This window comes from Monodelphis domestica, chromosome 8 (genome assembly GCF_027887165.1).
Source record: "Monodelphis domestica isolate mMonDom1 chromosome 8, mMonDom1.pri, whole genome shotgun sequence".
Lineage (NCBI taxonomy): Eukaryota > Metazoa > Chordata > Mammalia > Didelphimorphia > Didelphidae > Monodelphis > Monodelphis domestica.
In genome coordinates, this window is record NC_077234.1 from 37,896,478 (window position 1) to 37,918,482 (window position 22,005).

A 22,005-nucleotide genomic window follows, 5' to 3' on the forward strand; every position below is an offset into this window, starting at 1 on the left:
CTTGGGGTAAGCAACCATCTTACTTTTTTATTTTCAGTAGTTTTTGTATATAGTAAATGCTTAATAAATACTTTTTTCACATTCCTTCACAATTCACGTAGTGGGAAGGGGAAGGGGCTAGAGAAGATGAATGGGCTTGGTCATAGAATCTTACCTTCAGGGATTAAATGGACCTCTGTTCACTTTAAGCTTAAAATGTTAAATTTTATATAACTTATTTTGGCTCTTATGTAGTCTGGTTAGAATTGTCATTGAAACTTTTAGTCACTGAGAAACAGTTCAATTTCTTGGCTCATGCATAGTTTCAATAAGTTTTTTGTCTCATTATTTCAAGGCTATGGGACACTGATAACAAACCTTTTAGAGATCAAGTGCCCAAACTGAAACCCTCACACTGCATGCGAATCCCCCCCTGTCTTATCTTTGACAGGGGAGGAAGGAAGCATCCCCATTGGGCTGCTGGGAGGAGGAGGGGTGAGTGATGTGAGAAACATCCTCAGATGCATGTGGACAGGGGAAAAGGGGACCCTGCTCTGGCATGGGTGCCATAAGTTTGCCAACATGGCAATAGAGCATCAGAGGTTGGAACTGTATTGGTCACAAGTTACTTTGGATGTGAAAGTCTTCAGTCGTTTGATAACTATATTTATCAATTCTTGATCTTAAAGTTTTCTTGAATCTGTTTTATCTATCCAAATTCCTTTCTAGTTGAAATTTAGGTTAAAAATAATTCAGAATTTTTAGTCTAGGGAATTTGTCCAATCCACAATAATTAAAAAAAAAAAAAACTGAGACAGCTCAAAGCCAATAGCTATTTATTAGAGGGACATGACCCCTCCAACATATTTGACCCCAGACCTTTCTCACAGTCAGAGACTCCTACTTTCTCTAGAATAAAGCTTTTGTTTCCCTTTGTTCTCATTGATGGACTCCAAACTCTTAATACACTCCACCCTCAATTCTTCCTTTACCCCCATCACATTGCTACCAAATAGTAGGTGGTCATGAAGCTGTTAGCTAATCCACCTTAACTTTATGCCACCTGATCTATCAATCAGATCACTTTAATAAGGGGTAGCCTGCTTATTCAAGCCTCTTGCCTGCCCAGTGAGGGTCATGAGGGAAGAGACAATGTCTAATCATGCTTGTGACATCTGGGTGGAGGCTGCCTTCAAATTGAGCTGACATTCCTACATATTCAACCATACTGTGCCTAGTTACTTCTGATTCAAACTAAAGAGTATTGATTAGAACTAATCATAGGGACAAAATTATTGATTTAAGATGGTCAGGGGGGTTCTAAAATAGGACGGGGTCAAATTATTTTTCACACTAGTTCCATATATTTAGAACTAAAATTACAATTGAACTTTCATAATGGTAAAATAGCCAAAATCTTTTTACATGGATATATCTGGCCATCAATAAATGCATTATTATATAACCCCTAATGAAGGGCAACATTTATATCTTAGATGGGGGTTAAGTGATTTGCCCAGGGTCACAGAGCTGGGAAGTGTCTGAGGCCAGATTTGAACCTAGGACCTCCCATCTCTAAACCTAGCTCTCAATCCAGTGAGTCCCTAACTGCCCCCTCCTTCCTGCTTTCTTGGCAGATGTGGTATGCTAGAGATATAAAATACTGCAGACAATGTTAGACTTCATTAATAGATAGGTTACTTTTGCTGAATTGTTTTTCCCCCTCCCTTTCTCTTTTTTATTCTTTGTTATCAATGATATCCCTTTAAGAAGTGAAGGGGGAGAGACATTAAAAAATGTAGGTGATGTAAAAACAAAAGATATCAATAAAAGTTTATTTAAAAAAATAAAAAAAAATTGGGCCCCTGACTCCAAGTCTCTCATTCTTCCCAACCCACCATTTCAGTAACTAAAACCTAAACCATTTTTGATAGAACATAAAACCTGATGCTGAATTCTGTTCTAAAAAGAGCACTTCTGTAGAGAGAGAGGGTATAGTTTATTTACAGCATGTGAAGTGTCTTTAAAACTGATGACCCTTCTATGTGATCTTGTCATTTGAAATTTTCTCTACATAGAATGAGAGTTCTGCTTTCTTTATGACTTTATAGATGAGTAAATTCAGAATAGTTGTGTTTTTAACCAAGGAACCCCACGACAGAGCAGTAATCTATAGACTATGGCTAATCAAGGTGCTGTTTCAGACCAATTGGTTTCTTGTTGAAAAGCCAAGGGCACATTTACACCATCATATAAACATTAATGACAATAAAGATCATTTAATAAGCTTCCCATCATCTGTGAATAATTGACCACAGGTTTTTTTTTTCATTTTAACTGATTTTTTTAGTTATCTGCTTTTATAGATGCTAGTAAATGTTTTATTTTTCTTGCTAATCTCTTCTCTAGAGCCCATTGATTTGTATATTAATAAGCACTGTTTCAATATGTTTTTGTCTTTGTTATTTGAGGGAAGCATTCAGTAGTATTTAATTTTCACTATCTCTGGCTGTGCTGGATACCTGAATGGAACCAAGATAAATAACTATTGTCTAAGGCTAGAACTAAGCCTGAATAAAATAACTGAATGCATCTTAAATGATTTTCCTTATAATAGAATTGGACCAGCTTATGCTGATATTTTTATCATCAGTTTAAAAAAATACAATAGAAATGTTATTGAATATCTTTTATTTTTTTGCCCCAGGACTGACCAGGTGAGATCATAGGATGCAAGGATCGCAGATAAAGGGCTGAAGGGAGCCTCAAAATTCATTAGATATTAACTCTTAAGTTGACTGCATTGCAGATTGTAAGCTGTAAGGAATATCAAAGACATCTGGTCTTTGAAAAGAAAAAGAAGAGAGTAATGTCTTGGCCCATCTTTAGACACGAGGTCTTCCTGCAGAGAGTCTATCCTGTTCCCTAGTGTTGTGATCCCTAAAAAGAAAAGAGGACCCTAAGAAGATTTGGCAAGTTTGCCATTAGAGGCTAACATATGCCAAAGGAATCAGAGTAGAGACCCAAGAAAAGGGTAGAAGGGACCACTGGATAAAATCTCAGCTTTCGTTGGATTTGTGGAATCTTTTCAAGTCAGATGAGAGGAAGGGCGGTAGAGTGGCTAGAATTTTGTGTCTAGAAGACTGAAATAAAAAGCCTTCTTTGGACTCTCATTAGCTACATGATCTTTGGCAGGCCGCTTAACCTCAGTCAGCTTCACTTTTCTCAACTATTAAAGGTGAATCATAACCACCTCTTCCTTCCCAACTTGTTTATTTATAAGAATAAAATGAGGTAATCTATGTAAGGTGCCCTAACAAACCCTAAAACACATTCACGTTAGCTATGGCTGCTGTTACTGCTGCCAGTCCTGGTGCTATTGTTACTAGTACTGTTAGGACATTGTTATTACTACTGCGACTATAACTAATACTAAAACTGCTGTTACTGTTACTTCTGCTGCTACTCCTCCTTACTGCATGGGGCCAGCACCGGCTGACATGGTCACGGTGGGAAGTATATTGATCCTATAAGCATTTGCTCTCCTATTATTTCTCCTGTTTTGGGGAGAGATTAATCATCATAGTGGGGAAGGTTGGGGAGAGAAGTCACAGAAAGGGGGTTGGGAGGGGGCTCTTCATTCTCAGGGGGCTGCTCTGCAGTTCCCAGCTTCCCACTGTGGCCATGTCAGCCGGTGAGGGTCCGTGGGCCCCCCGCACCTCAGGATGAAGATGAAGAAGGTATTGCCCCAGAGGAGCTCTGCATCTGTGAGTTCATGCCAAACCCGATAATTGTCTGGTCCCTTCCCACGATTTCTCTTCATGGGACCCCCCCAAGTCTCTGCATTTGAATTGGAAGCCTTGGCCCTCAAGGGCGTGACTTCTTGACCATTCCTGCCATGTCTCGGGCCAACAGGCCAACCTTCTGTAAGGAGGTGAGTGGACCCAGGCAGAGACGCCTCGATGTCGGTCAGGGGCTCTGGGGAGTTCCCTCAGCTCTGCTGCTTCTTCCTTATGTGGACACACCGTCTCCCCTCTCTGGACCTGGACGGGGCCATCTCTGGATCCCCATCGGCCAACCCTGTTCAGAACTCGAGCTCGTAGCCAGGCTGGGGGGACGTGCCTGGAGGCAGACAGCATCCCTGCTGGAATCATCGGTTCCCTAGTGACAGCCAGAGCAGCAGCTGTTAAGGAGACTCTATTAAGCATGGTAATAAACTCCGAGCCGCGCTTATTTTGGCTCATGAGTGTCAGGTAAGTGGTGGCTGCCGCTGCCGTCCTTCCTTCAGGGGAGAAATATTGCTGCTGATGGCATGAGTTCTGGTGCCAGACTCCCCGCCGTCGTGGCTGACCTTGTTTATAACATGCCTAGTAAAAACCACGCGGGGTTTGCGTCAGCGCCCAATAACTCCCTCAGCACCCCGCTGCTTCCTGGGGAAGCCCCTGGGCTGGGCCCGCCTGAGAGAAGAGGCGATTCTCGCCTGGGCAGCCACCCAAGGAAGGGCGCCTGGTGCCCAGGACGGAGCCCCGGTGTAGGCAGGACTTGGGGGGCCCTGTACACGTGAGGACTCTGCGCTGCAATGCCTGAGACTGGCGGGGGGGGGGGGGGGACCTCGAGCCCTTCGCCCATCCTTTGACTCCCAGCTGCCTCCTGTGTAAATTAGAGGCAATAGTTGTGGCTCTGATGTGGTACTTTGGGAGGCTCAAAGGCGTGCGAAGAGCTTTGCACACTGATTTGATTTTAGCTGCCATCTGCTGTTACTGAGAGTAGAGGCAGCGAGGTGCCTCCGCACATGGAGTTAGGAAGTCCCACGTTCAAACAGGAACTTGGGCAAGTCACTTCATCTCAGCCTCAGTGTCCTCTTCTGTAAAATGGGGGCAATCATAGCACCGACGTCCCAGGCTTGTTAGGAGGATCAGATGAGAAAGTAATGATGAAGCCCTTGGAACAGTGCCTGGGACCTAGTTCACAGTATATAAATGAGAGCCATTAATAGTTTGAGGCTCCGTTACCTCGTCAATAAAGTAGGGAGAAAAATGTGTGGCCTTCCCTTATAGGGCTGAGTTATTATTTGTAAAGTGTTAGAGCTAGAATATATGCATGTGTATATATTAAAAATATATGTTTACATGCATGTATATATATTAAAAATATATGTTTACATGCATGTGTATATTAAATATGTGTTTACATGCATGTGTATATATTAAAATACATGTTTATATGTATATATTTTAAATATATGTTTGCATGCATATGTGTATCTTAAAATATATGTTTATATGTATGTGTATATTTTAAATATATGTTTCTATGCATGTGTATATTAAATACATGTTTGCATGCATGTGCATATATTTTAAATATATGTTTATATTTTAAGTGCATGCTTACATGTATGTGTATATATTAAAATATATGTTTGTATGTATTTAAAATATATGTTTACATGTATGTGCATATATTTAAAATATATGTTTCTATGCATGTTTGTATATTTAAAATATTTGTTTATATGTATATATTTAAAATATATGTATGTGTCTGTATTTAAAATACATGTATGTATGTGTATGCAATTCATACATGCATGTGGTGACTCCCCCAAAGGAGCACAGACTCCCCCACCACTTAGCGCAGTGTCTGGCGCTTTAAGGAATGACTTGATTGGAACGGGTCCAAAGATTCTTAGGCATTTTGTGTGTCATGGATGGACCTTTATGGACCAGAGTCTGGTGAAGCTTCTGGACCAGTTCACGAGCCCCGGGCTATTTAAGAAAGCCTGATCTGGTGTAACCTCTTCTTTTTCATCATTGATGAAAGGCGTTAAATGACGCGTCCAAGGCCTTATAAAAAGGAAGCATCAGGGCAGAACTAGAAAAGATTTCCTTCCCTCTACTCCAGTATTCTTTCCATGATATCATATTGCAAATAAATCCAGATAACTTGCCCAAACACTGTAAATTCTCTGATCTCCAGCAAATGATGCTGAAAAAGAGTCAAAAGTGCTCAGATTCTTGCTCTATTTCCTTGTTTAAAAATTTCCCTAAGGAGAAAGGTGACGGGCTAATCTTTGTTTTAAAGCGAACGTAATAAATTGCTTTTTCTCCCAAATGTTTTATTTGAATTTTATTTTGCGCGTATCTTTAGCTCAAGACATTTAATGTTAAACTGAAATCCAGTTAGGTTTTTCAGTTAATTTTTTTAAAAAGTCTGGCAGCTGAAATTCATCCCTGAGAATGCTGACACCGTCTTATTTAAAATAGCATTGCCTGTAAGGGCAGGAGAAGCTATTTAAGACAAACCTCAAGAAGGCTGGTGAAATAATAGCTGGAGTTCTGTTATGTCAGCCAATTCCTCAGCATGGGCTAGCATCGTGATGCCAGAGTGGTTATCCTTCACTGAGACGTAAAATCCATTTCTTGATCCCCTTGGCCATTAAAGGGCCTATGGGACTGTAGGCAAGAGCCGGCCTATTGTGTTGGCCAAAGGTTAGTTGGGATGATGCTTTCTTTACCCCTTAGAAATCCTCACTTGGTTTCATTTCAGAAACATAAAACTGTGGGTGGGGTAGGTGGGACAGTGATCTTTTCTGAGGGTGGTTGTTGAATAAATGCTTTAATCTGTACCAGAATATATTCTGTTCTTCCTGCATTTGTATTACAGACCAATGAAAGGAGCTTTACAATTAAAGGAATTTTCTTAGACATTTTCAAGTCAACTCTCCAGTTAAGCTGATAAGGCCACTTATGGGCAGACTGACTGGGCAGCCTTTGGAAGTGACCCAGAACATGTCTTTATATCTATTGAGAAATTGGGCTTCTCAGTTCGTAATTCTTCTGGTCAGGGTTCCGATTACGAAATTAAAATTATTATGATCTAATTGAAAGAGCCTTGCACCTAGAGTTAGGGGACCTAAGGTCTACCCCTGGTTCTGTCACAGATAAAAGCAAATTATGTGGCCATGGGCAAATATTTTTCTTAGTCCTGGTTTACTTGTATTTGTAAACTGAGATTACTGAACTGAAATCGGAACTGAAAACTGAAATTTCTTTTGTCAGTCTAATGAAGTCTATGGAATGCTTTTTTCAATAAAGTACTGGGAGTTTTTTTAGTTGCCATTGATTTTTATTTTTTTATGCACAGTATAATGTATAACCTAACAATATGATGCATGTGATTTGTTATAAACACATAATAAATTATAATTATGGTTATCCAAGAGAAAAAATTCTCAGAATAGCTATGTCCAAAAATCTATCTTGTATTCTCTTATTTTCCCCTTTCCTTCCCACCTCTCCCCATTCCCCCAGAAGGCAGACATTATGATATTGGTTATACATATATTGTAATATAAAACATATTTCCCTCTTCATTGTACTGTGAAATAAGACACATATTGCTTAAACCAGAGAAAAATTCATTTTTAAACAGATAAAAGAAAACAGAATTACAAAGGAAACTGATTGTATTGAAATCGTTATGTATGCGTGTAAGTATATATGTACATATACATATATTTATGTGTAAATTTTTAAATCAAGTTCATTTGCTCCTGATTGAGAACCCTTTGACTAGGTTCTAAATTCTTTTGCATTGTAACATGCTATGAATTTTTTATCTGTTTTCAGGTATTAACATACAATATCTCATTTCCCTTTTTCCCTCTCTCTCTATATTGTACTATTTAAGCTGAGATAAGTTGTGAAAACAGTGCAGAAGGTGGAGTCAGAGGTGTAGGGTTCAAATTTTAGCTGTGACCTCAACTTTGTGGTCTTGGTTGATTCATAGTTCTTTTGAGCCCTAGTTTTCTCAATTAAAAATGAAAAAATTAGACCTGATGGTCTCTAAGGTCCTTTCTGATTCTAAAAACATGAACCTATGACTTCTTTTCTAGAAAGTATTATTGATATACCTTCTTATATGTAATAATATCTCATTAAATCAAAATATCACAGTGTGTTTGGCTATTCCCTATTTAATAGGTCTTTGCTTCCTTTCTTCCTTTTTTCCTTCTTCAAAAAGCCTGCTGTGCATAATTTGGTATATCTAGGACTTTTCTTCACGCCCTTAATATTCTTTAGGGCATATGCCAAGTAATGGGATCATTGGTTTAAGAAGAAATGCAAATTTACATGACTTCCAGGTATCTTCTCATAGTCACTCAATTGACATGAAAGATAAAGGTGTAAGTTTTGTTGTAGGACAGTATACTAATACATGGTTGATAGAATTGTGAACTGCTCCAGCCACTCAGGAAAACAATTTGGAATTGTGTAGCAAAAAATTACTTGTGAGGTTGGTTTTTTGGTAAGGATTAAACTGAAAGTAATTGCAAACACCCTGATTGATACCATCCCCTATTGATTGGAATCAAATACAACTTTTCACAATATTTTGCCAACCAGAAGTTACAGTTTAATTTTCTTAATGGTGCTAGAGCTTATGAGAGTAATATTTCCCACAGTAGCTCATTTCAAATTAAAATGAATAAAAACACTGTAGCTGCCATCTTGAGAGTGTGTGCTGTGAAAATGTGTTTACTCGCCCCACAGACACTATTTACTGTGTCCATATGTTGACATCATGCAGAAAATGGGAACAATTTTTAGAATAAATGGTTCTATCCCGTAACACAATTGTGGTAACAACAGCAATTTTGAAATGACAAGATAATAGCTTAATTTTATCATAATATGCAGAATATAGAATTTTAAAATTGGATTTCTGGGTTTTCTTGCTGATGGAGACAGTAATCAACACAAATGCCCCATGTGATAGTTACTTGTACATTGTTTTAGAAAAACTGCTGTAGGTAGAGGGCAAATCTGACGTTGTATTAAAGAGTCTCTCTTACCATTATGGAAATTGGCCAAAATAGAGAAAGTCTTCAAATAGAGGCAACTTTCGCTTAATCCTTTACTATTTACCTTGCAAAGAATTTGTTGTTTTCATAGGTAATTTTCCATTAGACCGTGTGTGTGCGTGCATGTGTGTGCACTTGTGCATCCATTACATATTGGGAAGTAAGCTTGGTACCCAGCTGTGGTTTCTGTTTTGGGTTCTACCTCTGACCTGCTATATGCAATTAGACAAGTCACATCACCACTGTCTAGGTCTTGACTGGCTTATTTTATGAAGTGGAATAATAATGCCTGTTATCAGGCATTAATTATGAAGTACTTTGAACTCCTTGGATGAAACATTTAATATGAATTTACTCAGCCTTGTAAATAAGTTTAAAAAATTAATTGACCTGCACAAATTTGTCACCAGCCCTCTCTTTCCTCTCATATGAAAGTTGTACTGAGTAAAATTGAATTAAATTATCTTTCCTTTCAACTTCTCCATTGCTGCATATTTTTTCTGACCTTGTTCTAAGAGAAGAGTGGGGGCAGCTGGGTAGCTCAGTGGATTGAGAGTCAGGCCTAGAAATGAGAGGTCCTGGGTTCAAATCTGGCCTCAGACACTTCCCAGCTGTATAACCCTGGGCAAGTTGCTTAACCCCCATTGCCTAGCACTTACCACTCTTCTGCCTTGGAACCAATACATGGTATTGATTCCTAGACAGAAGGTAAGGGTTTAAAAAAAAGAAAAAAGAGAGAAGAGCCATCTCAAAGTGGATGTTCACTGAATAATCCACTAATACATAAGAAAATGTTGAAGACCATAAGGTACTTCAATTTAGAACCTCATTACCAAGATGCTAGATTTTCAGAATGTTAGATCTGAAAGATATCTAAGGGATCATTTTATATCAAGGCTTCTGAGCTTCCATTTCCCTCATTTTATTACTTATAAATAACTTACAGTGAAGGAAAATGAGGTCCAGTAAGGTAAAGTTTCAAAATCATAGAAAAAGAATGACCATAGTTCTTGAGTAGGCGCCCTACATTGTATTTTGCTTCCTTGGTCCAAGATTCAATCTAGAAGAGTCAACTTGTGAATAGATGGGGCCATCAACAGTATATCAGAAGCTGAAAAAATGTTCCTGGGATGCTAGAGAATCTGGGACTAGCATGCCTCTGACTTAATATCCGATCTACTTTTTGGTGCTTTGGATGGGTTCAATAACTTCATGTTAATTTGCTATGTCCAGCCATTTGGTTGGGGATGTGACTCATTTCATTGCATATGGCGGGTCAGAGGAAGAACCTCAAAGATGCTCAGCACCTGGGTACCAAACTGACTTCCTATATAAGGACACTTACTGTATGCCCTAGATGAACACACATGAATAAACACACACACATTCACCAGATCCTAAGGGGGAAATACTTTCTGAAACCAAATTCCATGCAAAGGAATCATTAAGGCATTCACTACGACTTTGTAAGATGTGAAGACTCTGCCCTGATGCCAGGCTATTTCGACATTTATCCAGAGAGGTTAGAAATGTTCTTTAATAATCAACACATTGTTTTCCTGAGGGGGGACGTTGTTTCCTGTAAGCCCAGGATTGGGTTGGAATATTTGAACTGTGAGAAAAAGCCTATGAGTCATTGGTTTGGTGTTCTATGGGCAGGAGGTCTTCAGAGCCCCAGAGATATGTGCTTGGCGGTGTGACCTTTAATACTTCTCACAATGCTATCCTGATGGAACCAAAGCTCTGCTAACATGTACATATGTGTGTGTGTCTACATACATGTAGGTGTGCACACCTACATGTGTGTATACAAAAACATCTATACATTTTGACACACACCTAGCTCAGAATGTTTATATCATCGACCAGAAAGATAGATGCCAAATTCGCAGGATTTCTGTTGGCACTGTGGAAAGCAGCTGAAAGAGAAGTGAAGAGAGAGATGTCTTGCCTGGACCCTCTCTTTTAAATGCAGGTTCAGGGAGGAGCTGTCTGCTCAATCAGGAATCCCAGGAGTGAGAGGTTCAGATGAGTGGTGGGGACCAAGGCGGGAAGGAACTTGTGGGATGAGAAGGTTTCTAGGGGCATGATGAAGTCTAAAGGAGAGCAGCAGAACAATGCCATGGCCTTAAAGAAAATCTCAATGCTTTTACTACCATTTTCCCTCCTGGGGGGGAAAAGCAATGCCAGATAAAGAATCAGGCAGAAGTGAGTTAGAAACCTGCCTCAGACATTGTGATGCTGAACAAACCACTTACTATATGTCAGCCTCAGCGTCCTCATCTATAAAATGGGGGTAAAAACCTACCCCAGAGGGTGGTTGTGAGGATCCAATGAGATTTTTAAATGTAAAGCATTTTGCAAACCTGGAAGCACTGTATAAATGTAGGTATTATTACTAATGATAAAACCAAAAGGCTCAAAGTTTACAGAGTAGTCCAAGGACAAAAGTTAACCGTGGGTGCTAGAAGAATACAAGTAATCGTCTCACTCGGAAGCAGAAATGGACTAAAATCAGGGATGGAATTGGAAGGCCAAACCTGAAGTTGGATAATGGGGGTAGCCATGGCAACACTGGAAAGAAAGATGAGGACTTTGAATACAGACTAGAGAAATCGCATGAGGAGGGACATTGCCTATTGAAAGGGTAACACGAGCCCAGAACAGTTCTCTGTCACCATCAAAGCAAATAAAGAAATTCAATGAATAGATGGAACTGAGGTCTATATTGTCTTGGGAACTGGAGTGTGGGCAGCTTTTGTTGAAAGAAAGACCTTATATAATGACGAAGAAAAATAGACGTAGACAAAGTATTAAAGCATGTTGGAAAACTATGTTTATGAACAAGAGAAGAATGGAGTAGGCGGGTTCTCTCCATCTTTGAGCAAGCCTAGGTTGCAGAGCTTACAATGATTAATTTTGAGTCCACGCCATCCTTCTGTTTTGAAAACCCCCTAATTTGAGCCCAGAAGAGACTGGGGGAGTTAAATATGCAGGAGGAAGCCTATGAAAGGGTCTGAAGTTGTATTTCTGTTTTAAGAAATGGTTTTGCTGCTTCAGAAAGCCATTGTAAAAATTGTTCAAGTTAAGGGAATACAGAAGGAAAACGTAGTCATACGTTTATATGTATCTATTTATTACTGGCTTCATTCTTGGCCACAACCCTGGGTGACCCCATGACCAGAGCCCATCCACGTAGCCCCTGAGGTTTCTCTTGGTAAAGAAACTGGAGTGATTTTCCAGTGGATTAAAGAAAACAAAGGTTAAGTGATTCGCCAAAGATCACATAGCTAACAGGTGTCTGAGGTGAGATTTGAACTGAAGTCTTTCTGATTCCAGGATTAGCACTTAACTGAGGAAGAGCAGCTTCTTTTCTAGGTATTTCACCCTGCTACTTTTGGGGCCAGGAATCCTACATTAGCTTTAAAAAATCCAGTCATTTTTCAATATGCTACAGAGAATAAGTTCTTTGTTTCCTGCTTCTAAGGCATTTAATTATTGAATATATTTTGAAAACTACTTTGTTTTTTTGCTTTCTGTTTGGATACGCAGCTACTTTGTTGTTAAGATTTGACTGCTAGGCCTAGAGATGGGAGGTCCTAGGTTCAAATCTGACCTCAGATGCGTCACAGCTGTGTGACCCCGGGCAAGTCACTTGACCCCCATTGCCTAGCCCTTACCGCTCTTCTGCCTTGGAGCCAAAACACAGTATTGGCTCCAAGACAGAAGGTAATTGTTTAAAAAAAAAAAAAAGATTTGACTGCCAGATTCTCAAATGGAAATCACAGAATGGGGAGGATCTAGATCTATTATATTTCCACTAAAATAAATTTCTAGAACATTTTAAAACTGCCTGTAGCAACTATCTTTCAAAAAATTGTACCACATTCTTTTGTTAAGTTCTTAGTCATTCATTTGTTCTTCAGTTCATTCTTTCAACCAGCATTGTCTAAGCCCAATGCCAGCACTGTGCTAGGCCCAGGGGATACAAGGACAAATCAGAATATTTCCTGCTCGCAGTTAGATGGGAAAAAATTTATATATAGATAAGTCAAAGCAAAACATAGACAGAATACATAAAAATAATTATGGAGGTGTGAACTCTAATAACCAAGGATTCAGAAGTCACAAAGAAGTTGCAATGTCCCGCTACTACTTGGTCCTGCATTTCTGTCTACTCGTTGCCCAAAAGTGCATTTTTATAGGAAAGCGTGTCCCAGATTTCTAGTGAGGGAGACTGTTTTTTATTATTCAGTGGAAAGTGCTCTGATCTTGGATTCAGGAGAGACCTGGGGATGTGAGATAAACTAATAACATCACAAATACATGAAAAATATTCTCTTGGAGAAGCCCTTTATTATTCCTCGAGGAGTTCCAGGTAAATATTTTCTTCTTTTCCTTTCTGCTAATCAGAGCTGGAAAGGGCCCCATTATTTTACATATAAGAATCCTGAGTGCTAGAAAAGTGAAATGATTCACACTGTGAGAGATTCATTCAGCCAAACAACCCCAATGTGATCGTGGGTCCTCTGTTGCTCAATCCAGGGAGCTTTCATTTTGGACAGCCTTTTGTTCATTGTTTGGCTGCCCTCCAACACTGTTATGAAAGTTTATCTTGTCCCGGAGACCTGCAACCCACTGGTGTGGAATAAAACATCCCCTTTCCATAGGCTTTGCTCTCTGAGGTCAAAATTTTCATTTTGGGTCTTTGGACTCCCATCTCCTGCTGGGGACATGCCTGATGGAGGAGATGCTCCTGATTGGTACTGTTATATGATTTTTTTTTGTCACCGTTAATTATTGTTTTAAATGTGGGGAAACTCTTCTATGGGAATTTTCAGTCTCAATAGAAGGAGGAAAAAATAGTTCTGGCCCACTGAAAACAGACTTTGAAAGGAAACAGCCAGAGAAATCTGCTGCTGTTCTGGCTGGAAGGAATCATAAAATAATGATCATAATTGGTATTTATAAGGTGAGTTAAAATGTGTAGAATGTCTACTGGTTGTAGAGTCAGGACTTGGGTTCAGGTTCTCTCCCTCTTCCTTTTATTACCTGTATAACCCTGATCAATTGGCTTCAACACGGAGATCTCTGTTTTCTCCTGTATTCAATAAAGAAGTTGGCCTGGGTGGCTTAAAGGCTCCCTTCCAGCTCCAATTCTAGGGCACAAAAGCCTTGAGTGAGTCCATAACTGCCCCCAACTTCTGCGCAGTTTTCTCCTATATGGAGGTCTCGTCCCTCATCACATCCAAAGTTTCTCCCAGTTCCATTCCTCTTGCTAAGGTTCATTGTACACAGTATACTCTGGATTTGGCACTGATGGGATTTTTCCATCTTAGACTTATGCAGTTTTTTTTATCTTTATAGCCTTTATACACTCACAGAGGCTCCTTGAGAAAAGGAGCTTTTTGTTGTTGTTGTTGTTGGTTTTTTTTTTTTTTTGTATTTTCAGTGCCTAACGGTACATAATAGTTGATTAAGAAATGTTGATTGATGGACTAAAGACGCCATTGGAACAACCACCACCATGAAAGTTAAGCTTGATTTAAGAGAAAAATGAAGGAGTGAATCATTACCAATAGTTGCATGAACAATTCTAATTTCTACTTTCAGAAAAAGAATTTCAACTGCTCCAAGAGAACAAAGTGCCCAGACGCCAACCTCAGCTCTGTGCAGATGCCGGGGGATGGGGACTTCTTCATCAACCACCTTGGGACCCCCAGCTTGCAAGTTGTCTATGAGGACGTCAAAGCATTAGAGGTGATTTTTTTCTGAAAATTCAGAACATGACACTAACCGCGTGCAGAATGTGATTTTTATCCCTGCTGCTCTTTCCTCTTACAAATAGGTCACCATAGAAGGCTCATTCTCTTAGTGAATGATTCCAGGCATCCAGAGGCTGGGTACAGTATTTGAAAACATCAGCTCTTTTCTGCGGGATTGTGTTCAATTTAAAAAGATCCGTCCTGTCACTCACATTTCCATAGAACCCATCACAACAAGAAATTTGCAGTCGTTGGATTAACATCAAAACATAATTGTAATCTTCAGCATTCACAGAAACAGATGACATGTGCAGTAGATTCTCCTCGCCGAGCCCCAGGGAAAATGGGTTTTGCATGTTGTATATTAATATAAAGCTTGTGGATTAGCTACACAAAGTTTGTAAATTGCCCACCACCTCGAAAGACAGCTCTTTTCAATGACCGCCTTCCATGAACAACACATGGAAGGACGTCAGCCTTCAGGCATTGTGTCAAATGTGGGCTACCCTTCTGCCCACTGTTATTGCTCGGGTTTTTGATGAATTGTCCATGGGCAGTGCCATTCCTTACTTTTAGCTACTTTTACTACTCCAGCCTTCTAGCCCTCCTTCAGTGCAAAAACTTAAACTCAGATGAGGTTCAGATGACATTCAATGGAGAGGAAGTGTTTGGAAATAAAGTATCAAAACCCTGATCAAAAATTAAGAACCAGAACATTGCACAGACTAATAGAAATGGTGTGCCTCGATCTGCACCCTAAATTCATTACTTGTCTGTTACGAAGTCTATTATATCTTTCTTCATTAGTCTTTTGGAGTTGTGTTTGGTCATTGTGTTGATCAAATATCTTTCTTTCTTTACAGTGTTATTATTATTATTATGTAAATTTTCCTCCTGGTTCTTACTTCACTGTGCGTCAGTCCCTACAACTTTTACCCATACTTCTCAAAAATCAAATAGGTATCATTTTTTACAACAGAAAAGCAGTATTTCATTAATTTGTATATTATAATTTGTTTAGACAATCCCTTTCTTTGCCACCATAAAAAAAGAGCACCTAGAAATCTTTTGTATGTAAGGAAACTTTTCTACTTTCTTTGATCTCTATGGGAGTATAAGCCTAATAGTGGCTCAATAAATCAAAAGGTCTGAAAAGTTGAGTAACTTTGGGATCTTAGTTCTAAGTTGCTTTCCATAATGGCTGGAAATAATTCACAACTCTGCCAACAGAGCATTAAGAAGTCAATTTGTTCACAGTACCTCCAGCATTTGTCACTTTCCTTTTTTTGTTATCTTTGCTAATCAGATGGGTGTGAGGAAAAACTTTAGCATTTCATTAATTTGCATTTCTCTAATTATTAATGTTTTAAAGCATTTTTTTCATAATGATTGACAGATTGACTTTCTTCCCATTTATATCCTCTAACCATTTACCAGTTAAGAAATGTCTTTTTTTATAAATTTGAGTCAGTAACTTTATTATATAACTTTGGAATTTTCCCCTAGTAGTCTATTTCCTTACTAATTTTAGTTTTCATGGTTTTTTTTTTTTATGAAAGATCTTTTTTGATTTTATGTAATAAGAAGTATCCACTTTGCCTTGGACAATCTTTCTGTCTTTCTTTTAGCCATGAAGTCTTCCCTGTCTATAAATTTGAAAGGTGTTTTCTCCCTTTCTCTTCTACTCTAATTATAGCCAATTAGATCTCATCTTGGTATTTGGTATAAGAGTTTAGTTTATAACTAATTTCTGCAAGATTGCTTTCCAGTTTTCCTAATATTTAAAAAACTTTTTCTTAAAAAATTTATTTAATTAATTTTGAATATTTTTCCATGGTTATGGTTCATATTCTTTCTCTCCCCTCATCCCACCCCCCTTCCGTAGCCAACATGCACTTCCACTGGGTTTTACATGTGTCACTGATCAAGACCTATTTCCATATTATTAATATTAGCATTAGGGTGATCATTTAGAGTCTACATCCCTAGTCATATCCCCATCGACCCATGTGATCAAGCAGTTGTTTTTCTTCTGTGTTTCTACTCCCACAGTTCTTTCTCTGGATGGGGAGAGCTTCTTTCTCATAAGTCCCTCAGAATTGTCCTGGATCACTGTATTGCTGCTAGTAGAGAAGTCCTTTACATTTGATTGTACCACAGTGTATCCGTCTCTGTGTGTACAATGTTATCCTGGTTCTGCTCCTCTCACTCTGCATCAGTTCCTGAAGGTCATTCCAGTTCACACAGAATTCCTCCAGTTCGTTATTCCTTTGAGCATAATAGTATTCCATCACCAACTTATACCACAGTTTGTTCAGCCATTCCCCAATGGAAGGGCATCCTTTCATTTTCCAATTTTTTGCCACCACAAAGAGCGAGGCTGGAAATATTTTTGTACAAGTCTTTTTCTTATTATCTCTTTGGGGTACAAACCCAACAGTGCTATGGGTAAATCACAGGGCAGACAGTCTCTTAGTACCCTTTGGGCATAGTTCCAAATTACCCTTCAGAATGGTTGGATCAATTCACAACGCCACCAGCAATGCATTAATGTCCCAATTTTGCCACATCCCCTCCTCATTCATTACTTTCCTTTGCTGTCATGTTATCCAATCTGCTAGGTGTGAAGTGGTACTTCAGAGTTGTTTTGATTTGCATCTCTCTGATTATAAGAGATTTAGAACACTTTTTCATGTGCTTATTGATAGTTTTGATTTCTTTACCTCAAAACTGCCTATTCATGTCCCTTACCCATTTATCAATTGGGGAATGACTTGCTTTCTTGTACAATTGATTTAGCTCCTTATAAATTTGAGTAAATAGACCTTTGTCAAAGGTTTTTGTCATAAAGATTTTTTCCCAATTTGTTTCTTCTCTTCTCATTTTAATTGCATTGTTTTTGTTTGCACAAAAACTTTTTAATTTAATGTAATCAAAATTATTTACTTACATTTTGTAATATTTTCTAACTTTACCTTGGTCTTAAAATCTTTCATTTCCCACAGGTATACTATTCTATGTTCACCTAATTTACTTGTAATTTCCTTCTTTATATTTAAGTATAGTGTAGGGTATGAAATGTTGAGCCAAACCCAATCCCTCCCATACTATTGTCCAATTTTCCCAGCAGTTTTTGTCAAATAGTGGATTTTTGTCCCAAAAGCTGGTATCTTTGGGTTTATCGTACGCTATCTTGCTGAAGACATTTACCCCAAGTCTATTGCACTGGTCCTCCCTTCTGTCTCTTAACCAGTTCCATATTGTTTTGATGACCACTGCTTTATAGTACAGTTTAAGATCTGGTACTGCTATGCATCCTCCTTCTTCACACTATTTTTATTTCTCATGATATTCTTGATCTTTTGTTCTTTTAAATGAACTTTGTTGTGTTTTTTTTCTAATTCAGTAAAAAAAGTTTCTTGGTAGTTTTATAGGTAGGGCACTGAATAAGTAAATTAATTTTGGAAGGATTGTCATTTTTATTATGTTAACTCATCCTTCCCACAAGCAATTAATGTTTTTTCCAATTGTTTAGATCTAGTTTTAATTGTGTGGAAAGTGTTTTGTAGTTCTGTTCATATAATTCCTGTGTTTGTCTTGGCAGATAGATTCCTAAGTATTTTATATTGTATAAGGTGATTTTAAATGGAATTTCTCTTTCTAACTCTTGCTACCTGATGTATTCAATAAAAATTTTGATCACTGACTTTTTACCCCAACAGTTAATATCTAGCTTTATCAAATGTTAGGCAACTGTGCTTCTTCATTTTTATGTGTCACTTAGATAATCCATTCCACTGGTGGACCTCTCTTTTTCTTAACCACCACTAAATTATTTTGATGATTATTATTTTGCAGTATTCTTTGAGGTCTGGTGCTGCCAAGACCTCTTCTTTACCTTCTTCAAAATAATTGCCAGGGGCAGCTGGGTAGCTCAGTGGATTGAGAGACAGAAGGGAGATCCTAGGTTCAAGTCTGGCCTCAGACACTTCCCAGCTATGTGACCCTAGGTAAGTCACTTAATCCCCATTGCCTAGTCCTTACCACTCTTCTGCCTTGAAATCAATACATAGTATTGATTCCAAGATGGAAGGTGAAGGTTTTAAAAAAAATTGCCCATATGAGTCATGAAATTTTGTTTCTCCAGATGAATTATATTATTTTTTGTTCTATAAAGTACTCCTTTGGTAGCTTCATTTGTATAGAAATGAATAAATAAGTTCATTGTAAGAATTATTGTCACTTATACTGATTTTATATTTAAAGGACTTTAAATGTCAGACCCATGAGTTTGTAGCTGCTATGTAAAAGAGACTCATAGAAGCAGATTGAGAAGCTGAAACCTTCACAATGTCTTATCAGAGAAAGAGGTTTATAATGAAGGGAAGATTCCCAGAGTAGGTAAAGTGCTAAATACAATTGAGAAAGAAAAATGAATGAACAGATGAAGATAGTAGTTTCTAATAGGCACAACAAGATTGGTATAACATGGAGAAATGGAAAGAATATTGGATTTGGAGTCAGGGGAGGGGAAAGGAGAAGGCAATAAGCATTTATATAGCACCTACTATGTGCCAGGCACTGCTTTATCTTCAGATAAAGGAACTGTGCTTGAACCATTAGCCTGACTTGCATAAAAAGGTTTGGAGGTGCCTTGTCCTTGTAAGCTGTTCCAAGTATTTGGTTTTTATTCCTTTTTTTCCTGTGGTTGGGAATAAAGAACTGAATACAATTAAGCAATATTTGTGGGACTACAAGGGGGACAGAGTTTCCAAGTAGGTGAGAATAGCAGCCCATAAGTCTGGTAAGATGCACACACATCATAGTATGCTGAAGAACTGAGTAGTACCACTTAGCAGGGGTGTGGAGCCTGGTGATAGACACAGCCAGCCCTCTGAGCAACACAGTGACTGTCTTTCTCTGGAGGGCCTCTGTTCATAGGTGACCTATCAATAACTAGGCAGTCACATCCCTGATGGTTAAAAGTAATGTATAGATATTTCACAAACCTCCTAGGGCTCTATTAATGGTTAATTATTAATTCAATGATAATTTATGTTCTCTGTTAGGTAAAGGGGAGGAGAAAGGAAAAAAAAAGAGTGGCCCTGTATTAGAATATGAAAATATTATTTTATCAGTAAATATATAATACAAAGAAAGAAAACTCATTGCCAAATAGTGAAATAAGAAAAAAATCTCATATAAAAGGTGACTCCTGTGCTGAGTCTAGAAAGATATATAGTAGTCTCTCGGTGACCGAGAATGACTACTGTCTTTGTGCAGTTTCATCTACGGTGTACCCTCCTGTGGCTTTGGAGTCCAAAGGCTGAGGCGCAGAGTTTGTGGCACATGGGGCCTGGGACTCCAGCTGTTATGGGAGGTGCGGTTGTGGCCTGGTGTCGGCGTTCACGCGCAGCGGCAAGACGTCGACGTCGCTCATCTTCAAAGGTGGTGGCGGCATGGTGAATGTGGGCTCACCAGCTGCTTCTGTCAGAGGCAGAGAGTTCTAGTTGCTTTGGTGTCATGCCAGCCCACTTCATGTTGGACTTTAGCTGATCCTTGAATCTTTTCTTTGGCCGGCCTTGTTTCCTGAGTCCGGCTGACAGTTCACCGTAGAATACCTGTCTTGGTATTCGCTGTGGGTCCATGCGGATGACGTGTCCAGACCATCGTAGCTGGGTTCTGAGGACCAGGACTTCGATGCTGGTGGAATTGGCTCTGTCGAGGACTTCCTGGTGGGTGATTCGGTCCTGCCATCGGATCCTCATGATTGACCGGAGGGAGCGTTGGTGGAATTGTTCCAGCTGTTTCATGTGCTTCCGGCACAGTGTCCATGTCTCACACCGTACGGGAGCGAGCTGAGGACCACTGCGTTGTACACTTTGAGCTTCGTCGCAGTGCTTACACCGCTGTGTTGGAGGACTTTGCAGCGCAGCCGCCCGAGTGCCTGGCTGACCTTTTGGATCCTGGCATTGATCTCGTGGTCTAGAGACCCGTTGTTGGCGATGGTGCTGCCCAGGTACTTGAAAGTGTTGACGTTAGAAAGCTGCGTGCTGTCGATTGTCATGCACGGCTGGTTCATTGGCCTCCCTGGTGCAGGTTGGAACAGCACCTCTGTTTTGCTGAGGCTGATAGTCAGGCCAAACAGTTTTGTTGCGGTGGAGAACCTGTCCACAATGGTTTGGAGATGATTTTCTTGGTGGGCCATGAGAGCACAGTCATCTGTGAAGAGAGCTTCCAGGATGAGTCTCTCTGTTGTCTTTGTCTTTGCAGTCAGGCGGTGAAGGTTGAATAGTGAGCCATCCAGTCAGTATTTGATGTAGACGCCCAGGTCTAGATCCATCACAGCATGTCATAATACTTGGGTGAAAAATAGGTTGAATAGTACCAGAGCGAGGACACAGCCTTGTTTCACGCCACTGGAGATGTTGAAGCGATCGGAAGTCTCTCTAACAAATAGGACTTCCCCTGTCATGTCAACATGAAAGAGCTGGATCAGTTTGATGAATTTTGCTGGGCAACCGAGCTTGCTGAGGATCACCCACAATGCGTCCCTGTTCACTGTGTCGAACGCCTTCGTCAGGTCTATGAAGACAATGTAGAGACTCAGGTTCTGCTCAAGGCATTTTTCCTGCATTTGCCTCACCGTGAAGACCATGTCGATGGTGCTACGATCTGGTCGGAAGCCACATTGTGATTCAGGCAGGTTGTGCTCTGAAACAGATGACAGGAGTCTGTTGAGTATAACACGGGCGAGGATCTTTCCGGCAGTGGAGAGTAGTGAGATGCCTCTGTAGTTGTCACAGGATGCTCGTGAGCTTTTGTTCTTGTATAGGGCTACGATGGAGGCATCTCTGAGTTCTGGGGGCATGTCTTCCTCTTCCCATATGCTGGTCAGCACTTTGTGGAATGCCTGGAGCGCCTTTCCATTTAAGGCCTTGTATACCTCGGTTGGGATCCCGTCTTTACCAGGTGCCTTGCCTGCACTCATTTGTTTAATGGCTTTTTGGACTTCCTCTATTGAAGGAGGGACATCAAGTTGTTCAATGGAGCGGTTTTGGGGGATCTGGTCAAGGGCACTTTGGTCGACTGAAGAGGGTCAGTTGAGAAGCTGACTGAAGTGTTCTTTCCACCTGTTGCTGATGCCTTTTTTATCTGGAAAGATATTATGGATTCTAAAAGATGGAGGTGGTATAAGGGAGCATCCTTGCAAAAATGCAAAAATATAAGAAAAAAGAGTAAGGTCTGGGACCAGCCAATAGGTCACTTTATATGGGACACAAACATGAATGAACAGGAAGTCTTAATACAATGCCCAACATGTCATGGGGCTATCCACCATATTAATTCATTTTCTATTAAAAATATTCAAAACTTTCACATTTTGTCTCTTGG

At 39.6% G+C, this 22,005-nt stretch overlaps 1 protein-coding gene across 8 annotated transcripts in view; it reads left to right on the top strand.

Moving 5' to 3' along the window:
- Positions 1-22,005, top strand: part of NAALADL2 (N-acetylated alpha-linked acidic dipeptidase like 2) — a 1,419,153-nt gene that overhangs the window by 1,180,238 nt on the left and 216,910 nt on the right. For all 8 annotated transcript variants that reach the window (XM_056808005.1, XM_016424651.2, XM_016424653.2 and 5 more), the window contains one exon: positions 14,459-14,605. In XM_056808005.1, the coding sequence (XP_056663983.1) occupies positions 14,459-14,605 (147 nt within the window). The remainder of the gene's footprint in view (positions 1-14,458; positions 14,606-22,005) is intronic.